The 19,455-nt window shown below is 40.9% G+C and overlaps 1 protein-coding gene across 2 annotated transcripts in view; it reads left to right on the top strand.

The window, feature by feature from the left end:
* ANKFY1 (ankyrin repeat and FYVE domain containing 1) overlaps window positions 1-19,455 on the top strand; it is a 36,044-nt gene that overhangs the window by 2,697 nt on the left and 13,892 nt on the right. The window contains exons 2-13 of one of the 2 annotated variants that reach the window (XM_014953233.1): window positions 3,305-3,497; window positions 5,271-5,389; window positions 7,842-7,977; window positions 9,349-9,472; window positions 11,243-11,392; window positions 12,295-12,460; window positions 14,520-14,724; window positions 15,368-15,436; window positions 16,144-16,343; window positions 16,765-16,862; window positions 17,274-17,496; window positions 18,463-18,561. In XM_014953233.1, the coding sequence (XP_014808719.1) occupies window positions 3,305-3,497; window positions 5,271-5,389; window positions 7,842-7,977; window positions 9,349-9,472; window positions 11,243-11,392; window positions 12,295-12,460; window positions 14,520-14,724; window positions 15,368-15,436; window positions 16,144-16,343; window positions 16,765-16,862; window positions 17,274-17,496; window positions 18,463-18,561 (1,782 nt within the window). Of the gene's footprint in view, window positions 1-3,304; window positions 3,498-5,270; window positions 5,390-5,683; window positions 5,734-7,841; window positions 7,978-9,348; window positions 9,473-11,242; window positions 11,393-12,294; window positions 12,461-14,519; window positions 14,725-15,367; window positions 15,437-16,143; window positions 16,344-16,764; window positions 16,863-17,273; window positions 17,497-18,462; window positions 18,562-19,455 lie in introns of those variants that run through there. The other variant, XM_014953234.1, reaches the window with a different exon arrangement.

Here is a 19,455-nt window from a genome sequence, read left to right as displayed (position 1 = left end):
TGCCAGAAAGCTGTTAACAAACACTGCTTTTATTTTCTTGTCCAGCCATCTCTTAACTCTGTACCTGGACTGTGGGCTTAGAAAAGGAGTTGTTTTGTGTGTCTCTGCTGAACGCAGCCATCCTCTTCACTGATGATGTGGATTGATGTTTAGCCAGAGACTTACTGGTATCTTCCAGTGAGGTTGTCCTTTAGGTGTCTTGATGTGAGGATCTTCATTAGGGGTGTGTGTGCATGCTGCAGTTATACTTATGTGGATTGATGTTTAGCCAGAGACTTACTGGTATCTTCCAGTGAGGTTGTCCTTTAGGTGTCTTGATGCGAGGATCTTCATTAGGGGGGTGTGTGCATGCTGCAGTTGTATGTTATACTTGGGAGATGGTCAGGTGAATGGTAATACATAATAGAGACTGGCAATAATATGTGCTCTATCAAAATGATTGCCAGCTTGAAGATACAATGGTCATTTTACTTGATTTTTAAAAAGTGATGGCACTTCTCCCCTCTTCCAAAAGTGAGGACTGTAAATAGTAAACTTAGACTTGTAGTTCTACTTGTTTAAATGGAGGTGGTGCTTCTACCTGAGATTGAGCAGGTTCTACTTCTGAAGCAACTCTTATTTTAAGCAACTCTCTTATTAACTCTTTAAATGAACAGTATACAGGGAAAACTTGAGGCTTTGCTCTTTTGCAGTGAATGTTGATTAATTGGACATTGAGGACTGTCTTGAATGGCCACTTAAAAACTGCCGTGAGATCAAATATTGACTGCAATCATGCAGTAGCTACTACGCAACTGGGGTGTGCGTTGTCATGTAGAATAAGAGAAGCTCTTATTGATTGGTTCTGTTCTACCTCAAACCAGGACAAGAGCTTTTGTAATTCTTACAGCAAGCAAGTTCTATCAATCCCTCTCGCTGAGGTTGCAGGAAGTGTATGCTGTCAATCTGAAAACAGGATTTCTCAAAGCTTCAATTCTTTGGGGTACTTTTACAGCCAATAACAATTGTCTTGGATTGTCCTGGAAGAGGGAGTAGCCAGCTTGATTGTTGGTTATGCATAAAGCTTAAGCTATCGCTGTTTGAGGGTTTAAGGCAGTTCTATTTGATTGTTGGTTATGCATAAAGCTTAAGCTATTGCTGTTTGAAGGTTTAAGGTCCTCCATTCTGTCCTATTGACATGAGGAGGAACTTCTTTACTTCGAGGTGGCAGAGCCTTGGAAGAGGCTGCCCAGGGAGGTGGTGGGGTCTCCTTCTCTGGAGACATTCCAAACCCGCCTGGACAAGTTCATGTGCAACCTGCTCTGGCAGGGGGTTGGACTAGATGATCTCCAGAGGTCCCTTCCAACCCCATGTGAATCTGGTACTGATTCTTTGTTCCCACCACGCTCATTGCTTGACTGGAAGATACAGTAGTTTATCAAGATGGTACGTGCTATGAGATTAGCAGGCAACATCTTGGATTTGAATTTGTATGGCACTTAAACTGACTGTATCAACAGTGGTGGTTGGTGTTCATACACCTTATTTTTTTTTTTTGTTTTGTTGCCTTTCTCGAAGTGTCTTTCAGTGATCACTCTTGGCTTCTATCAGACTTCTGCTGTCCTCGCTGTAGCGGGAGGGCTTTCTTTGTGCCACCCTTGACATCTTCCTTATGAATCAGTCAGGAAGAAGCAGTTGCTAAAAAACCCCATGTCCTTCTAGTTCCAGGAACACTGAAATTGCATTTATCTTTAGATAGAAAGAATAGAGCAGAATTTCAAACTGTCTTTGAGGGTCGGTGTGGTATTGGTAGGACCATTCTGAAATCATAGTATACTTCATTAGAATAAGTATCCCAAAAGAGATCATATTTTAGGATGAAGCTAAATAAAAGGCTGTTGAAGGAAGTACACAGCCAGACCTGCTTAAGTAGTATTAACTGAAGAGTAGAACAGGGTAAATTAAAGTCTGTTTATCCATTAAGGTAGTTCTTAAGTGAAAAGACTTCTGAGGGAGCATTTGCTGCAGCAGTCCATAGAGGGAAGACTAAATGAGGCATCCTGTCTGCAGCTGAGTGAGAGAAAGATGCTCTGCCCCAGGGACCTGTGTTGGAGCAAGGCCAAGGTCAGCTATGACTTTTCTACAGAAGGAAAGAGGAAAACACTGGTCCAGAGAGCTCAGTTTCTCCTTGTTTGTAGTAGTGACTTCCATTTAGTAAATATTTGAGAAACATTGTTAGAACAACGAATTCCTGGCTGATAGGGAATAATCTTGTAGGAACTTTCCCACTTAAAATCATTGGTTAGCTTCCAAGCCTCTCCTCCCTGCCCCCTCTCGTTTTAGGACTGGTTTTGGATTTGTACCTTATTTGGAAAATCATCTTAATGATGGGGGGAAATAATCAATTGATTGCTACATGATAGCAACGTATGGTTTGTGCAACTAAGTATTTTTAAGTTGGCCTGTTTTTAAGCACCTGTACAGAGGTTCCTTTCTAGTAGTGAAGCAGAGGCTTTTCATATGGGTAACCTGGGTTGAGTTCAGTGCATTAATTTATCACAACATGCGGAGTGACCATTTGAGTGGTGGAAAAGCAGGCTCTGCCATGGGATGGAAAGACTTGATCAGGGATCAGGTTCCCAGGCTCTTGCTGTGCTGCTGCAGAATTGAAATAGCCTCCGTGGGCCTGACTCTGCACCGTGGTGCTGTGACAGTGTGGTGCCTCCAAGGGACAAATGTCTGTGTGCCAGTAGCAAGTAGAGTTTTAGATATTTTTTTGATTGGCCTTTAAAATAGATTCTGGGGAAAATCTGTCTTTCACTCTGGCTGTTTAAGGAGTTCCCCTTTGAGGGGTTCTAAACAGGTCAGTTTAGTACTCTGAGGTAGATATGGTGTGTCAGCAGCTGTTCTAATGTCACTTGTGGTTGATGCCTCAGCTGTAAAGTCAAACAGGGTTTTAACTAAGCCAAATGGTAAGAACTAAAGAGTTAGTCCTCTACCCACCAGAATTCCCATGGTCATGGGCTCCCATGATTTTAGAAAGCTTATGGTATTCCTGACTGGACAAGAGTCAGGAGCTTTCTTTGTAATTGGCTTCTATCACTGTGCTCTGATTTTTAGTGTGTTTATGGCTAGTAATGATATAAAATAAAAAGTTTAATATTGGGAGAGAGATTCTTGAGCAGCGTGGAAGAGAAGAGACTCTTACTGGGATGTTCTGGGATGAAACTAGATGTGTGAGGTACTTGCAGGGATAAGTTACCCTCAGATGCAAAACAAAGGTGTGCATGTTTCAGCCTTGTAGTAACACTGTGTGCCTCTGCAGAGGAGGTGGCCAAGCTGGAAAAGCACCTGATGCTTCTCCGCCAGGAGTATGTAAAGCTGCAGAAGAAACTTGCTGATACAGAAAGGAGATGCAATCTTCTGGCTGCCCAGGCTAACCAAGACAATGCCAGTGACACCTTCATCAGTCGACTTCTTGCCATTGTAGCTGAACTCTATCAGCAGGAGCAGTACAGGTAAGAAATTCCCCGTTGGGGAAAGGGGTGTTACAGGAACCTTTGACTTCAGCTGCAATAGGTACTAGTTTTTCTCCGCTGCCTGGTATGAATAGGGTCCTCAGTTGCAATTGCAGTTGGAAGAGCATGCTAAGATCAGGTAGCCTATTGAATCCAACTTTTGAATCAAGAGCTCTAAGTAGAAATTAATCTCCGAGACTGACATTTAAGACAAGTTTAAAAAAAGCCTGACCATTTTCACTGTCAACAGCAGAGTTCCCTTTGACCAGAAGTGAATCAAGAGCTCTAAGTAGAAATTAATCTCTGAGATTGACATTAAGACAAGTTTAAAAAAACCTGACCATTTTCACTGTCAACAGCAGAGCTCCCTTTGACCAGAAGCAATGTTAAACTGATCTATACCTAGTTGATGGATTTATTACACGATGTATCTTCTACTAACTGGAAAACCCTCCCTTCTTGAAAGGGTATGTCTTTGAAACCAGTTGTGCTCTCCTGTTGTGTGTAAAGAAGCCTAATTGAACCAGCTTGTGTGATGTAACAGGTCTTAAACAGTGACACATTAAAACAGTGGTTTAGTGATGGTTTTTGTCAGTGTTAGGTCAGTGGTTGTAGTCTATCTGAAAGGTCCCTTCCAACCTCGACAAATCTATCATTCTGTATGTGACTTAGTGGTATAAATGATATTGTATCTTTGAATCTCAACACAAAATTAGGTTTAATGGTTTCTTTTCCAGAGGCACATTAAGGATCACCTTCAGTACTCCAGATCCCTTAACTGATTTAGTTCTGAGGCTGCAATGACGCTTATCAATTCCTTTGCTATTACTGAAAGCAATGCCAGTATAGTAAAGGAGTTAAATAATTTAAGAGGAAAAATGTATACTTCTGATTAAAATTTTCCTTCCCTTAACATCTCTTTGTGAGCCTCCCTGAGAAAATGCTCTGTGACTGGCAAGAACTTATTATAGCATGCTGGGTAAAAGATTTGTTAGGTAGCATATGTCAGAAGAGCTGGTTCACTTCAATTCCATTTGGCTTTTGAGTTTTAAAGGCATAGAATAATGGTCTAGTTATAAAAGGAGAAAGGAAGCAAGTCCTAATGCAAGTTTTGTTAAGTAACATTTCTGTATTTTGGACTTTAATTATAGCAGTGCTTTGATTTGGAAAATGGTCTGGAAAATACACCTACACAGACAGAACACTTACAAGCTATGGGGTTTTAAAATAACAGGGCAGGTACTTTCTAATTTCAAAGGGTAACCTGGTGTTAAAGGGGTCAGAATGAAATCAAAGTGTTCTTGACAGCAGGTCTCCTGGGAACTGGGAATTCTTGGAGTCTGCCCTGTGCTCAGACTGCTGTCAAACAGCGTTTGTTCTCTTACTGGTCTTGCCTGAAACCATTGGTGCTTACCTGGTGGTGTTAGTGTGGACACTGCAACATAAATATTTAACCACAAGATTGTTGTATTTTCCTATTTTCTACAATAGTTCCTGTGCAGTTCTGAAACCATTAAAAAAAACCAAACCCAAACACTTTAAATATTAATGCCTCATTGCATTTCTCCCTAGGAAAATAGATAACTATGTCATTTGGCAATATGTTCTATTTAACCAATTAAATGTATTTTGATGTTTCAAATGACTTAAACCTAGATGTGGATACCAGGATGTGAATATTATGGAGATACTGAATCATATGTATCTAAGCACAGGGGGGAACCTTGCATTATACATGTATATACTCTTTTTTTTTTCTTTCCCTCTTATCAGTGATCTGAAGATAAAGGTTGGGGACAAGCGCATCAGTGCTCACAAATTTGTCTTGGCGGCACGCAGCGATGCTTGGAGCCTTGCCAACCTTGCCTCCACAGAGGAGCTGGATCTGTCAGGTCGGTCGTTGCTTACCAGTATGATGCTTACTTTGGCTTTAGGACAACCAGTGAAAGGGCCTGTTGGGAAAAAGGTTCCTTGGGTACCTTTCAGGCTACTACTGTCCACAAAAAGTGGTGCTTAATCCATGAATTATGGAGCTCTGTCTCTGCAATTTGGTAGTACCCTCGTGAATCTGGTGCTAGTGCTAGTAAAATCGATAACTGACCTTCTTTCTCTTTAATGAACAGGGGTGGAGAATGGTGGCCTGTTTTGTCTTTTCTAGAGTCAACTAAACATAATGAAAAACAAATCTTTGTGGAGGAGCTTGACTTCTTCCTTTCTAAGGACAGGGCTTTTTGAGGTAGTGTGCATAATTTCTCTCAAGTGTGTCATGGAAATACCTTGCTTCTTGTTAACAAAGTGTGTGTGGGAAATGAATACAAGTGCTGACGTGTTATTAAAAAGTTACTTGCTTTGGCACTTTGATACCTTTGCAAAAATAGATGAGGAAGAGAAGGTTCCTAAAAGCCAGTCTTCTACGAGACAGTGTTTTGTTCTCCTGTAGGTGTTTCTTGCATGTGCTTACCCTCGGCGGTGTTTCTGCAGATCGAACCTCTTGACAGACTTTTCTTTCCATACTTAACAGTGTAGAAGAGTCATGTACAATTAATTTGTGAGCAATAAAAGCAGGCATGAAGTTAAGCAGGTTTGCTGGCTGGCATGTTGAATATTAAGCATTGGCTTCACTTTCTGCACTTAATATTATCATGAATCCCGAGTGCAGACAAACTGGAAAGAAGCAAGTCACAGCAAGCTGGTTTTATGAGACAGCACTGAGTTTCTTGCATAAGGATTTATGGATCCTTCTGCAGCCACAAGAAAACAGATGCCAAGTGTTTTTGAAATTGAGTGCTGTGCTACCAGAAGGTTATTACCAAAAAGCTCTTATGTTAATTGTAGTTTTGTTGCAAACGACAGGTCCATAGCATTTCTAGCTCCACATTTAAGCTAGCGTGGGAATCTTGAATGTAACTGAAGTCCTGCATGTTTAACAACGCAAACACTTCCTGTTATAGAATGATGCTCAAAATAAGTGCTAGTAAATGATACTTTCCACTGTGTAAACTGGAATTTTTTTTAGAAAGTTTGATAAATGGCACAAGTATTAGGTTCTGAAATAGTTATAGCAAGCAACAAACTGTTCCCTAAAAACTGTCATGGTTTTCTTAAGAGGTTCTATTAAGAACTTGCAAGTTAAGATAGCCTGAATCTTAACTTCAAAATCCAGGCAGCATTTAAAATTGAGTGTTTCCAGAGTTCATGTAATCTGCAGAATTTTCTGCTCTATAAGAGTCTCTTGTTAGGAGGGAGAGAATGAACTCTTATCTCTGCCTTGGCAGAGCTGATATTACAGCTCAAGTAGGTTTTCTGATTACTTCAGGTTTGGCAAAAGATACTTACTTGCCTTACCAAAACCTCCTGTTTCTTAGGAGGCAGCCTACACACTATGCCAAGTGCTGCCTGGTGCCCTGCAAATAATATGGGACAACCCTCTGTGTAAAGGAGATGTTTTGGGATGGGTATTTCAGTGTCTTAAACATGTATGGTTTTGTTTAAAAACCAAACAAGCAACAAACAAAAACCAAACAAACCAAAAACCAACAAACAACAACATGAAAATAAAGCTTTAAGGGGCTAATTTTAATTTTCTAAATGAATGGTATTATTGTTGTGATTGGTCTGATCTTGCATTGTGGAGTAGTTCTCATGGACACTGTTGTAAGGAGGGTTCTCACTATACTTCTGAGTAGGTGACAGAGGTCCCTGGCCATTGGGCTTGTGTATCTTGTGTCCAGTGGTGTAGGTTTCTAGTTTTCTTGCTGTGTAAAAAACCAATCAGGCTTGTGATCAGTGCTGTAAATGCTGAAACCTGACCAGCTTCTTAAAGTGACTCTTTTGCACCTTTCCTAGAAATGGTTCCCAGCAGTTTAAGTGCTTTGTAGTCATTAATAATAAGTACCTTCATTGGAATGCAACAGTTATAACAAATGGCTATAATATACAAGAGGGAGGATTCTTAAATTGAGAAGGGGGTTTGTGTTTGTCCATGTAGATGTGGATTTAGCCATATGTGAAGGACCAAAGACTTTAAAGGGGCATCAGTGACCCCTAAATGCAATATTTGTGCAGCAGGTTGGAGATGTTACAGGGCTCCCTGCATTCTGTGGAGTGTTCCAATGGAAAAAAGGCTTTCCTGCTTCATGTTACTAGTTTTAACTTCTGATGAGTTTTGCCTCTGTTTTGACATTTTGACTGAACTAAAGCAGTAGAGTTTCAATGAGGCTATCTTTTTTTTTCTTTTTTTTTCCCCATGGTAGCTGTGGCTTTAACAGTCAGAAGAATACCAGCTACTTGAATAGGTGATTGTTCTTTGGGTATTTTATTAATCCCTGTTGCTCCCTGTACCAGATGCTGACCCAGAGGTAACCATGGCAATGCTGCGGTGGATCTACACAGATGAACTGGAGCTGAGAGAAGATGATATCTTCTTGACAGAGCTCATGAAACTAGCTAATAAATTTCAGCTCCAGCTGCTTAGGGAAAGGTGAGTCTTGGTAAACACAGTGAATCTTCTTGAACTCTTCAACCTTGTTGGAATAGAAATAAGATGATAGCTGCTGGCAAGTCGATCAAATGTTGCTTTTTCAAAGTCTTGAGGTTTTCAGTAATGCAGCATGACATTCAGTTGTTCACAGAAAACAGGCTTGCACTACAGTTAAACTGTAGCAATTTTTCTCATAGATTTTATGTTTACTTTCCAGTTCCCCTCCCAGTCAACTAATAACCCTAATTTGGCATTAAGAGGAAGTAGAGATCAGTTAGTAACAAGGTCTGGAGAGTTGCAAGAGAGGAATTGTTAAAGAGTGCTAGGAAAAATCAATGGCAAGTAGTTTGCAGTATTAAAATGCCCCAGGTGAGAACTCTTTAACTTAAATGGCTGTTCTTCTTTGCATCTTGGTGGCAACTTTTCTTCATAAAGAAGATTAATGTAACACTACAATGTTTTGCCATTTTGAGGAGATCATGATTAACACCATTCTAGTAGGGGTTACATTGTTATCTTGAATGTATAGAGTGCTCTAAAGAGCCATTTAGAGTTAGTGGGAAGCCTGAAAGTACAAATTGAAACCTCTTCAAGTTCTTGTACAACTTTAAAGACTTGAATTTAGTCAGAGATAAAATACCCGTGTCTGGGGCTGTAATAGTACATAGCACTCTTAATCTGTGATTTAACTGTGACTCAACATGAAACAAACTAAATTGCTAAATTCTTCTGACCGAAGAAGTTGACATCTCTAAGGCCAATGCTAAAACTGCCTTCAGGCTTTCTACATGGAGACAAGTATTTCCACTTTTTGTAGTCTTAATATCTGCCTGGAGATCACTGGCATGTTTATCTTCATTTTGAGATACTTGGATTTTCTTCCCATCAACTCAAACTAATAGCTTCTCACCTATAAAGATTTGTTGGATCTTCTGTTAAAATTTTTCCCTTCTCTTTATGAATCCAAACAGCTGTATTGGGCATTCCTCTCTCTAGATTTGGGACAAAAGCTGCTTGTGGTCATTATAGTACTTGTTGTGATAGACATCTTCCCTGCTTCATAGCAGTGAATGAGCTGCAGCAGTTTGCTCCCTTGGGAGATCTAGGGTGTCTGTCTTTGCTTGCAGCTCCTGCAGTATATGGGATATTATGGGATATACCCATGGTGTGGAGCCTGCTCTTGTAGAGACTGTCTTACAGGATTTCTCATTAAAGTATGTTTACGTTGCTTAGCCTTACAGTAAAGCAAGGCCAAGCCTTTTCTGCTGGCATCAAGGAAAAGGAGTACATAGGACCCTGTTACAGCATGGGTGAGTGAGTGCAGTAAAGCTGTTTCCTGGCTCCTGAACACTGGCTTTGCTATTTTGACAGATGTGAAAAAGGAGTTATGTCACTAGTTAACGTCAGGAACTGCATTCGTTTCTATCAGACGGCCGAGGAGCTGAATGCCAGCACCCTCCTCAACTACTGCGCTGAGATCATCGCGAGTCACTGGGTGAGTACTCTCCGAAGGAAGCCAGAGGAAAAACATTTGCAGAGTATAGGAATTTTATCAGCAGAATTTTGCTTAACAGTACTGTCTGACCTCAGGGGTATCTCTTGGTATGCCAGCATTCAAGCATTCCCATTGGGATGGGGATTACATGGATTCCTGATAACTTTCAGTGACTAAGGTGACCTATTATGCTGACCCTTATGTGTTTGCAAAAGGAGCAACAGTGTTTATAAAAAGCTGTCAAATCTAAATCTGCCTGTCCTGCGCCCTGGGGTGAGTGGAGAGGCTGCTTCTGAGGCAGGAGTGACTTTTCCCTTCCTATCTGTCTCAGTTATCTTTATAAAACATGCTTTTGACACTGTTATTTGATATTCTCTACAATACTTCCTATCTGTCTCAGTTATCTTTATAAAACATGCTTTTGACACTTATTTGGTATTCTCTACAATAGTAATTCATAATGATATGTTTGAAACAAAGCACATTAAATGGCTCCTTCTCTAAGATTTTTTTTTGGTTGTTTTTAGAGGTTATGTCCATTGTCTATCGTGGTGTGAATGTCTTGACTATGGGAAGTAGTTTATAGCCTGAAAAGTTTTTCTCTTCATTGGAAGTTCTTCACTGTAAAAAGCATCTTACTTTTCCTAAACATGAGCCAAACCAAAGGGACTGTGTTCTAACAAGCAAGAAGGTTGTTTATCAAATCTGGACTCTGAACTATCTGGGAGTTCACCCATAGTTGGTCTCTGTCTGTACGGATCACAAATCCCAGGCCTGCTTTAACTTCTAAAAATAATCCAGGGAAGAGTTTATCTTCTGTGATGGAGGGAGTGGCGAGGAGTCTTGCAACTGACTTGGAAGTTTCACTTGCTCTGATCTGTTATTTTGAGGAAAGTTTGATTAACTGAGTAAGGGATTAGCCTTTAAAAGAAGACATGTCAACAGCAGACTAGTGCGTGAGGATTTGGGTTATTCTAAATCTAAAATGCGTCATCCAGATGTGGATATTTCTTTGTTTGGCTAATGCCAATGTAGAGGGGAATGCTTTGATCTGTGAATATGTAAATATATTAAAATAGATTCCTATATCTGAACCTGCAGGTCAGTCATTTTAACTCTTTCCTGCTTCTGGCTCCTAACTTTTGACACTATATTCTACCTGGAAATTAGCTTGTTTTCCTGCTTCTGGCTCCTAACTTTTGACACTCTATTCTACCTGGAAATTAGCTTGTTTAGTGAAATGAGCACTAACTCAAACCAAAGGTCCTTTACGCTACAAAGCCTCTGTTTACTTTTATGCAGAGAGTTTCAAAATTCTCTGGAATTGTCATTCTTCAGACTCAAACCAAAGGTCCTTTACGCTACAAAGTCTCTGTTTACTTTTACTCAGTGTTTCAAAATTCTCTAGAATTGTCATTCTTCAATAGTTGTAGGCCTTTTTGTCAGTAAACACACATCTGTGATTTAAGTCCCAGTAGCGAATTAGTTTAGAGACTAGATGTTAATCTGCTGTAATATGTTTTCTATGTTGATAGACAAAAGGGAAGAAAAATTTTACTAACTGATCTTGAAACCAAATTGGAAGATGTAAAACTTCCCGAATGCTTCTTCCTAGTCTTAAAAGGCTATCTTGGATTGTTCCTGCTTGTTGTGATGTTACCAAAATGGAGCTTTTAACTGAACTTGTTTTGTGAACTTCACTATTGTGCAATGCCTTGTTTATAAATAAAACGAATATTGCTTACCTTTTTCTTTTTTTATTGCTTCTAGGATGACTTACGTAAAGAAGACTTCAGTAGCATGAGTGCTCAGTTATTATATAAAATGTTCAAGTCAAAGACAGAATATCCTTTGCATAAGGCTATTAAAGTGGAGAGAGAAGATGTAGTCTTTTTGTACCTTATTGAAATGGATTCACAGGTATAGTGAGACTCACTTGATCTGTTGTCTAGAATTTTGTTTCAGATAACTAGTTCCTAACTACCAGTCTGAACCTTGTTAGTGATTTCTGTCACATTCTTATTTTCATGTTTATCACTGCCGTAACTACTTCTATGTGCATAATGGAGGTCTAGCGGTAAAGGCTCTAGAAAGATAGAATTCAGAAGTGATTCATAACAATTAAAAAAATCTTACATGCTGTGGATTAGATATAATAAACTGTCAATACCTGATATTGCTATGCACATTTAAAGCTGACTGGTATAACAGTCAACTTTGCTCCATGGCAGTTCAATAAGAATCATTTCTTAGAACGAATGCTTTTCCTCTTCTATTGAAAGTTTGAAATACTTGTTATTTGGGGTATTTGTTCTGTTCAGATGGACACACTCTAAACAACTAGCAAATAAGTTGTCCCCCAACAAGGGGGAGGGGGAGAAAAAATTATTCAAGTATTAATTATCAAGAATTATTCAATTAGTTTTTTGAGATGCCTCAAATCCTAATGGGAAGCTGGGACTGTAGCAGCACTTTATACCCTTAGGGGCTAATCCAGTTGGGATTTGAGGTATATTTAAAGGAATAATTGAATAATTCTTCCCAGTGCTGTGTTGAATGTGCTAATCTAGCTTCCTGTGGGTCGAACAAGGCTTGCAAACAGAACTCCTGTTTTCTCATTGAACAGCCCAGACTTGCCAGTGCTGATGCCAATCTGCTGGTAGTTTTCCTGTGTGAGATGCACTTACCTCAGTGCAACACCAGCATTTTGCCTTAGAGCTGAAGGTCTAACACTCTGGTAGCTGGAACAGGCTGTTAAAATATTGTGTTGAGCCAGTGAGCACACCTCTGACTAATGTCAGTTGACTGAATCTGTGTTGTAGCTTCCTGGGAAGCTCAATGAGTTGGATCACAACGGTGACCTTGCTTTGGATCTAGCCCTTGCCCAAAGGCTGGAGAGTATCGCAACTACGCTGGTCAACTACAAGGCTGATGTAGACAGGGCAGACAAGAAAGGCTGGAGTCTATTACATAAAGCCATCCAGAGAGGTAAGTAAAATAGGATAGGAAGCCTTGTTAATTAGCAGTTATTCCTAGTGTGGAATATATATTCCAAAGTTTAGTCCTGTCACTTTGTAGTTGACACTTTAGTTAGAAAACTGCAGTCAAGGATAAACTTTGTCCTGTTTCTTTTTTAAACTTGAAACCAAACAAACTCTTATTTGGGATTTGAAAGCTGGCCTGCTGGCTGCTGAACTAAACTTACAGTACATGACATCCAGAAGCAATCTAGCAGAGTATTCTAGAAGAAGAAATGTAGGGAAACACTGAGAATACTCTAATTTGACACCACAGTCTCTTTCTGACATCGTTGAATCAAGCATGACAGCCCAGTCACAAATAAAGCTGAAGCCATTCTCTAGACCTGGGTTGAATGCAGCATATGCTTTATGTGATTATGGCTAACAGCAAGGGTCCTCACTACTGCACAGCAGTTCTAGTGGAGGAAAAACTGACTGGAAGAAGATGAGGAGCAAGTGGAGGTGCTTCTATATCAGTCTGAGTATCTTCAAAGCTCCAGTGGATAGTAGCATAGTTCTCAGGGTGGAATCTGAGTATAACTACATGATTATATTGAGCTGTTCTCCACCTTAGAGTGCAAAATGCATCTTATGAGAAGTGGAGCACAGTAGGACCTGGGTGCTGTGGCCACTGTACTCCCAAGGCTTTGGAGCAGCAGCATCTTGGCCATTGGCCAATCTGCAGCGAGCACCTCGCGCTACTGGTTGCCTGAAATGGCAACTTTGGCAGCTCTGTTTGTTCCAGAAAGCCAAGCACAACAGGGACCTTACCTGTGACTGGACCTCGTGGGTGTTGTAGTGCTACAAATTAAAAAGCAGAAGTTTAGTTGAAGTTTTGTGAGTTCAAAATGCAGCTCCCGACTTCTTCCTTTGATCTCGTACGTATCTAAACAGGGTAATGTTGGTGTCTGATCCTGTGAAAGAAACTTCAGCAGCAGGAGTAGGAGACCTTCAAGGCATAGGTCAGTGTTGTGATGGTTGCAGCCCTATAAAACACTAGAAAGATTGCAGCAGGCTGCTCTTAATACTAGTGTTTGTCCTCTAGTTTTAATGTCTGCTTCCAGTCTAAGCTAGAGCTCTGAGAATGAATGCTTGCTTTTCAGTAACCAAAGCTTCAGTGAATTAATCACTGTTAACGATCACATGTTCTGGAAATGGAGCTAAAGCAAATTGTCTGAACTTGCCACGTGATTCTTACTACTTATGATCACTGGAGTGTGGGGGAATGTCAGATCTGGAAATTAGAAAATGGGATTTTGGGTTTTGCTGGCAGAGATAAAGGCGAACAGTCATCTTTGTTCTCCAGTCTTGCATTCAGGACAAGCAACTTGTGAATATGTCTATTCAAAGTAATCTTTGGAGTAAGGGCAATTGTTATTATCATGAAGTTATTCTTTGCATCTTGGTGTCTTGAGTCCAAGGTCTCATGTACTGAAGTGGGCCTAAGCTCTGATTTGAGAAACTCTTGAGAGGGAGTTCTTAGGAATGCCACACGTGGTGGGTCTGAACTGTTGAAGCCCTTGCCCTATATATAATGGGGCCAGAACTTTCAGGAGCAAAGGCTGTGTTATTGCTTGTTTATGTAGCAAGACTGAACAGATAATCACTAACTTCAACTACACACTTCTGACTGATGCTCTGAAATAGCACCTTTTGTTAAAGAACTACTAATATGTTTTGTCTCATGATTTGTCCAATTGTGCATTAAAGCAGCAATGGATTTATCCTGATAGAGGAACTAGCAAACTCACTATCACCATAACAAGTGTGTGAACTTGAGTCACGTGTAGCCTCTGGGCAAAACACTTTTTTCCAAGGGATTGTTATGAAATATTGTAATCCTGACTTTGCAGTGAAGTGTTCTTGAAGTTACCTGTTGCTAGGGCAGTCTTAAGAGCAGACACCTGTATTGGAATGATTGTAGAGTACGGAGGGGAAATCATGTGTATTATTTTCTGGACTTGCATAAAGTACACAGTGTGTACAAAGTATACATCCATAAATAACCTTGTTTTGTTTCACAAAAGGAGATAAATTTGCAGCAAACTTTCTCATTAAAAACGGTGCCCGTGTGAATGCTGCTACGTTGGGAGACCAGGAGACACCTTTGCACCTTGTGGCGTCCTACAGCCCCAAGAAGCATTTGCCAGATGTCATGGCAGAGATGGCACAGATAGCAGAGTCCCTCTTGCAGGCTGGAGCCAATCCAAATATGCAGGACAGCAAAGGAAGGTAAATACTGAGTTTAACAGTAAATTCTGCTGCTTTAACAGATAATACTGTAGTGATTAGATGTAGCCTGCTAAGAACCTGCTCAGGGCTGTCCGCAAGGCACAGGTGATACTGAAAGCAGGAAAGGTGAATTCATTAATCCAGTTTGAGGCCTGTGGGCTGTGCTCAAAGCAGAAAGCTGTGCAGGCTGAATGATACCCTGTCATGACCAGTGAAACACAGCCCAGCTATAGAAAGCTGGGATGAGCTGATTGTGTTAAAAGACATGGCCCACAGTTAATTTGCCTTTATTGAATCACTGAACAGCAAAGCAAGATAGCTAGGATGACAAATAGTATTCCTGAAAGGTGCTTCTCTTTGAAGCTGTCAGTGAAACTGAAAATATCTTAAAGAGCCAGTAGCTGCAGTGTGTTTATCTGAAGCATAGGACCTGAAAACTGCTTTACGGGTTAGCTGGAGCTGGCAAACAAGTACAGAAAATGATACAGAAGACTTAAAGTGTATCAGCTATTCCATTCTGATAGGTCAAGTTCTTGTGCTTTTTCCTTGAAGACTAGCTCTTACATGAGTGTAGTACATCTGGCTTATTACAAAGGTAAGTACACTAATACACTAATGTAACTGTACTTTGCTTCAATTACAGGACCCCATTACATGTGTCAATTGTGGTCAGGAATGAACCTGTATTCAGTCAGCTTCTCCAATGCAAACAGTAAGTCTCACTTAAATGTAAAAACACTGAGGTTACCTTGTACACTGGAGGTATGAGAACTGGTTTAACAACTCTTCTGTGCCTCTTTTGTCTTACAATAAGGCCAGCAATAGGCTTGGGATGCAAAAGTGTAAAGGCTTTGCATAACTTAAGGTGCCAGAACACCGCCAGAAGCCAAGTATGTTTTTGCCCTGCTGTAAAGAGGAACCAAACTGCATCTCTGTGTTTTCTAGAGAGGGCTGGGTGAAATAATGTAGCAATAACTTCGTTGTAGTGGAGCTAAAAGGAGTAGTAAGACTCTTAAAATGTCTGAATACATTCTTGAGTTCAACTTAGGTGCTGCTTGAAGCTAATACAAGTGACTTCTTAGGGTGATGAAGCAGAAGAATTCATTTGACTCAGTTTCTTTGTAGTTGAATTTGCAGTTCTCATTCACAGTTTACACAAATACAAGAGAATTTACCTCTTTGCTACATTTGGTGGGAGCCCAGATCTACCAGGGGCTTAAATCTAGTAGCCACTAAAAGGTGTCTTGCTTGTTTCAAAGTATTCACAAATTCTCTGAAGGAACTGGAGCTACAGTAAGCTTGGCAAGCAGGAGTTGTCAGTGAGATGAACTGGTACAGCTGTTCAGACACTTGAAACTTAAGCTGCTTGGGGACCACTTTTAAAGGTACACATTGGGGAACGTTAATTCTTATTTTTAGACTAGACTTGGAGCTGAAGGATCACGAAGGAAGCACAGCTCTGTGGCTGGCAGTTCAGTATATCACTGTGTCGTCTGATCAGTCTGTGAACCCCTTTGAGGATGCCCCTGTTGTAAACGGAACCTCGTTTGATGAGAACAGTTTTGCAGCAAGGCTCATCCAACGAGGCAGCAACACAGACGCTCCAGACACAGTAACAGGTAAAACAGAGGTTTGTATTTCTGTGTAGGTGGAAGGCTTGTGAGTTAATTGCTTAATGCTAACTGCACTCTGAGGAGCTAAATGAGGTTTCAGCAGCACTTGCTGCATAATAAATGGTGGGTGGTAGTAGCTTACCCAGAGCTGGAACGCTAACAGGTCCCAAGCTGAGCTTGACTTGCAGGGAGTGACAGGAAATCTGGACTCCTTGCCAGCTCCTAACATCCCCTTTACAGTTTCAAAATGTGTAATTGTTAAATGGTAGTGCACATGACAGTCCAGCATTGCAGGGGTAGGATTTCCCTTGTTGGCTTCAAATGTTAATGTTGTGTGGTAGTGGGAAGTGGAGGTGGGAAGACCACTTGTTGGTCTCAAAGTGTGGTTGGAATTGCACTCTAACAGTGTTAATGGGTTTTTCCTTAGGAAACTGCTTGCTTCAGAGGGCGGCTGGCGCAGGAAATGAGGCGGCTTCTCTCTTCCTAGCAACACATGGAGCAAAAGTCAACCACCAAAACAAATGGGTAAAAGCAGAAACTCAGAAACTATAGCCTGAAAGTTTCCTTATTCCTTTTCAGAAATAAAATAGCAGAGACCTCTTGTTGCCAACCATAGCTTAAAGCAAGTTGGGACACCTGCTGAGAGCCTTTTGCATGCTTTCATATGTTTGCCAGTGATCAGACAACTGTTGTGTTCTCCTGGTGCTGTTGTTGCAGCATCACCAGTTGTTAACATGCTTTTAACACTTCCCTCAGTGCCTGTTACAATAAACTCCTTAATGTAGGCTAACTCATGCAGCTTGAAAGCCCAAAGGAGCCTCAACTCCTAGAATATAAGCTCTTCACACCAGCTCTTGTGGTCATAGCAGTTTAAAAGCTACTTCTCTTCTGGGTTTCATGTCTCAAGCTGTTACCCTACTGCTCTTTTTATTAAAGGGAGAAACACCACTGCATACAGCCTGTAGGCATGGCCTGGCAAACCTGACAGCAGAACTTCTGCAGCAAGGAGCCAATCCAAACATCCAGACAGCAGAAGCGGGGCTTGGTCAGAAGGATGCATCTTCCCCAGCAGCAGAGAGTGTTTATCTGCAAACTCCCCTCCACATGGCCATTGCTTACAATCACCCAGATGTGGTGTCGGTCATCCTGGAACAAAAAGGTAGGGTTTTTTTCTGGTTTGGGCTATATTGATGCTTTGGTGGATTGGTGTGTCAAGATGACATCTAAACTGTGTTTTGACAAACTACTACTAAAGCATGTCTTCCTGTAAACATTGCTTAAGTGGAGCAATTAACAAGACTGGCTAAATGTGGTCTTAAATAATCTGCTTGTTAAGACTAGAAAAACTAACTTGCCCATAAATCTTGCTAAATACTCCACTGTAGATAATGGACTTGAACACTTAGCCCCAGGTTGTATTCCAGCTGTACAACTGAGATCCCTTTTCTCTCTCTGTCAAAGCATTTTGTTCAGGTAAATGCTGGAATTAAATATGGATAAAGGTATCTTTCTGTGCTGAGACTTCTGCTTCCCTCAGCTCTTGCAGGAAGAGGATTTTGTACAGAGAAATGCTGATATTGTAGTAGAGTTGAGACCTGAGCGTTGAAATGCAGATGCGTTTAAATGCTACTAGTTCAGCTTCTCCTTTCTAGCAGAAGGAAGGGAGTTTGGTAGCTGAAGCAAGGCCTGTTTTTTCTCCTACTGTAAGTGGGATTTAGAGGGAGTAGGTGAACTGGGGAGAATATCTTCCATCCTGGGGAGCTGGGAAGGAGGGATGCGGCCACCCTCTTACAGTATGGCCTCCACTCTTTGTTCTCAGAACTCCATATACACCACTCTGGAAGTGGAGGTAGAAAGTGGGCAGGTTAAGTCTTTTAGTTAAAGTTGAATGTTTTTAGTGTAAGTATTAAGATTAGGCAGTAGTGGCAACAATACCTGAATCCTAAGAAGTATTGCTTCTGGGAAACTAAGGTATCTTGCTTAGATCTTTCAAACTGACTGCTGAAGGAACAGCCTACTTCAACATGTGACATTGCGCCTCCTGCAGCTTTAAACCTGCAACTGCAGGTCAAGTAGAAGAATAACTCTAATTTCTTATGCGTGGTGTTTTTTTTTTTTTCCCTAGCTAATGCTCTTCATGCTACCAACAACTTGCAAATCATTCCTGATTTTAGTCTAAAGGACTCGAGAGACCAGACTGTGCTGGGATTGGCTCTTTGGACAGGTATGTGCCTTCAAAAGAAGATGAGAACTTACAAAGAAATGGAAGCTGTTGATGTGAACATGATGTGGATAAGACATTTTTTAAGACAAAACAGCAAGTGTCTGTTCATGTCCTGGCTTGTGCTGCTAGTGAGCAGCTGTCAAGGAGAGCTTTAGATGATTCTTCAGCTTCTAAAACTGAATGTTCATGTGTGATTTACTGATGAACTTTTCTTGTTCGCCATCAAGTAGCCTGGAACCTCTTGCCCCTGACTACTTGTAGTTCTGAGAACTCCCTGGTAGTTTTTATATCAGATAATATTGTCTCTTTATGGCTAACTTTGTTCTAGATGTTGGTTAATACAGTGATGCTGACCTTTACAAAAGGAAGGTGAGCTACTTTAAGTAGCTATTAAGGGGTATGGGACTTGAAATCCTGATTCAGAAGATGCTTTCTCTCCTGAACTGTGGAGGGGGATGTTTTGGGGGAAAGTAGATATTTTTGTTTGCAGACAAGTGTCGTTTTAGCAGTATCAGGACACTGTCAAAAGAAGGAGGTGGTGTGGTCACTGTTGAATTGATTTATGTATGGTCCTACTGAGCTGGAAGTAGGACCTGTATGGGGGTTACTGCTCATACTCTGGACTTTGGAGATGAAGCAGAATGCTTAGTCAGGGATGCTGGATGTCATCCATATGTAACAAACATCTGCACTGTCCAGGCTTTTCACTTTACTTTCTGACAAAAAGAAAACAAAATGTAGATTGCTCTCTACCTTTGCCCTTATCTGCTTCTGAGATAGAGGAGGAGGCCAGGCTGGATGGGGCTTTGAGCAACCTGGTCTAGTGGGAGGTGTCCCTGCCAAGGGCAGGGGGGTTGGAACTTGATGATCTTTAAGGTCCCTTCCAACTCTAAC

Source organism: Calidris pugnax, unplaced genomic scaffold, assembly GCF_001431845.1.
Source record: "Calidris pugnax isolate Ruff unplaced genomic scaffold, ASM143184v1 scaffold133, whole genome shotgun sequence".
NCBI classification, from domain to species: Eukaryota; Metazoa; Chordata; class Aves; order Charadriiformes; family Scolopacidae; genus Calidris; species Calidris pugnax.
This window is presented reverse-complemented; position numbering and strand designations above follow the sequence as displayed.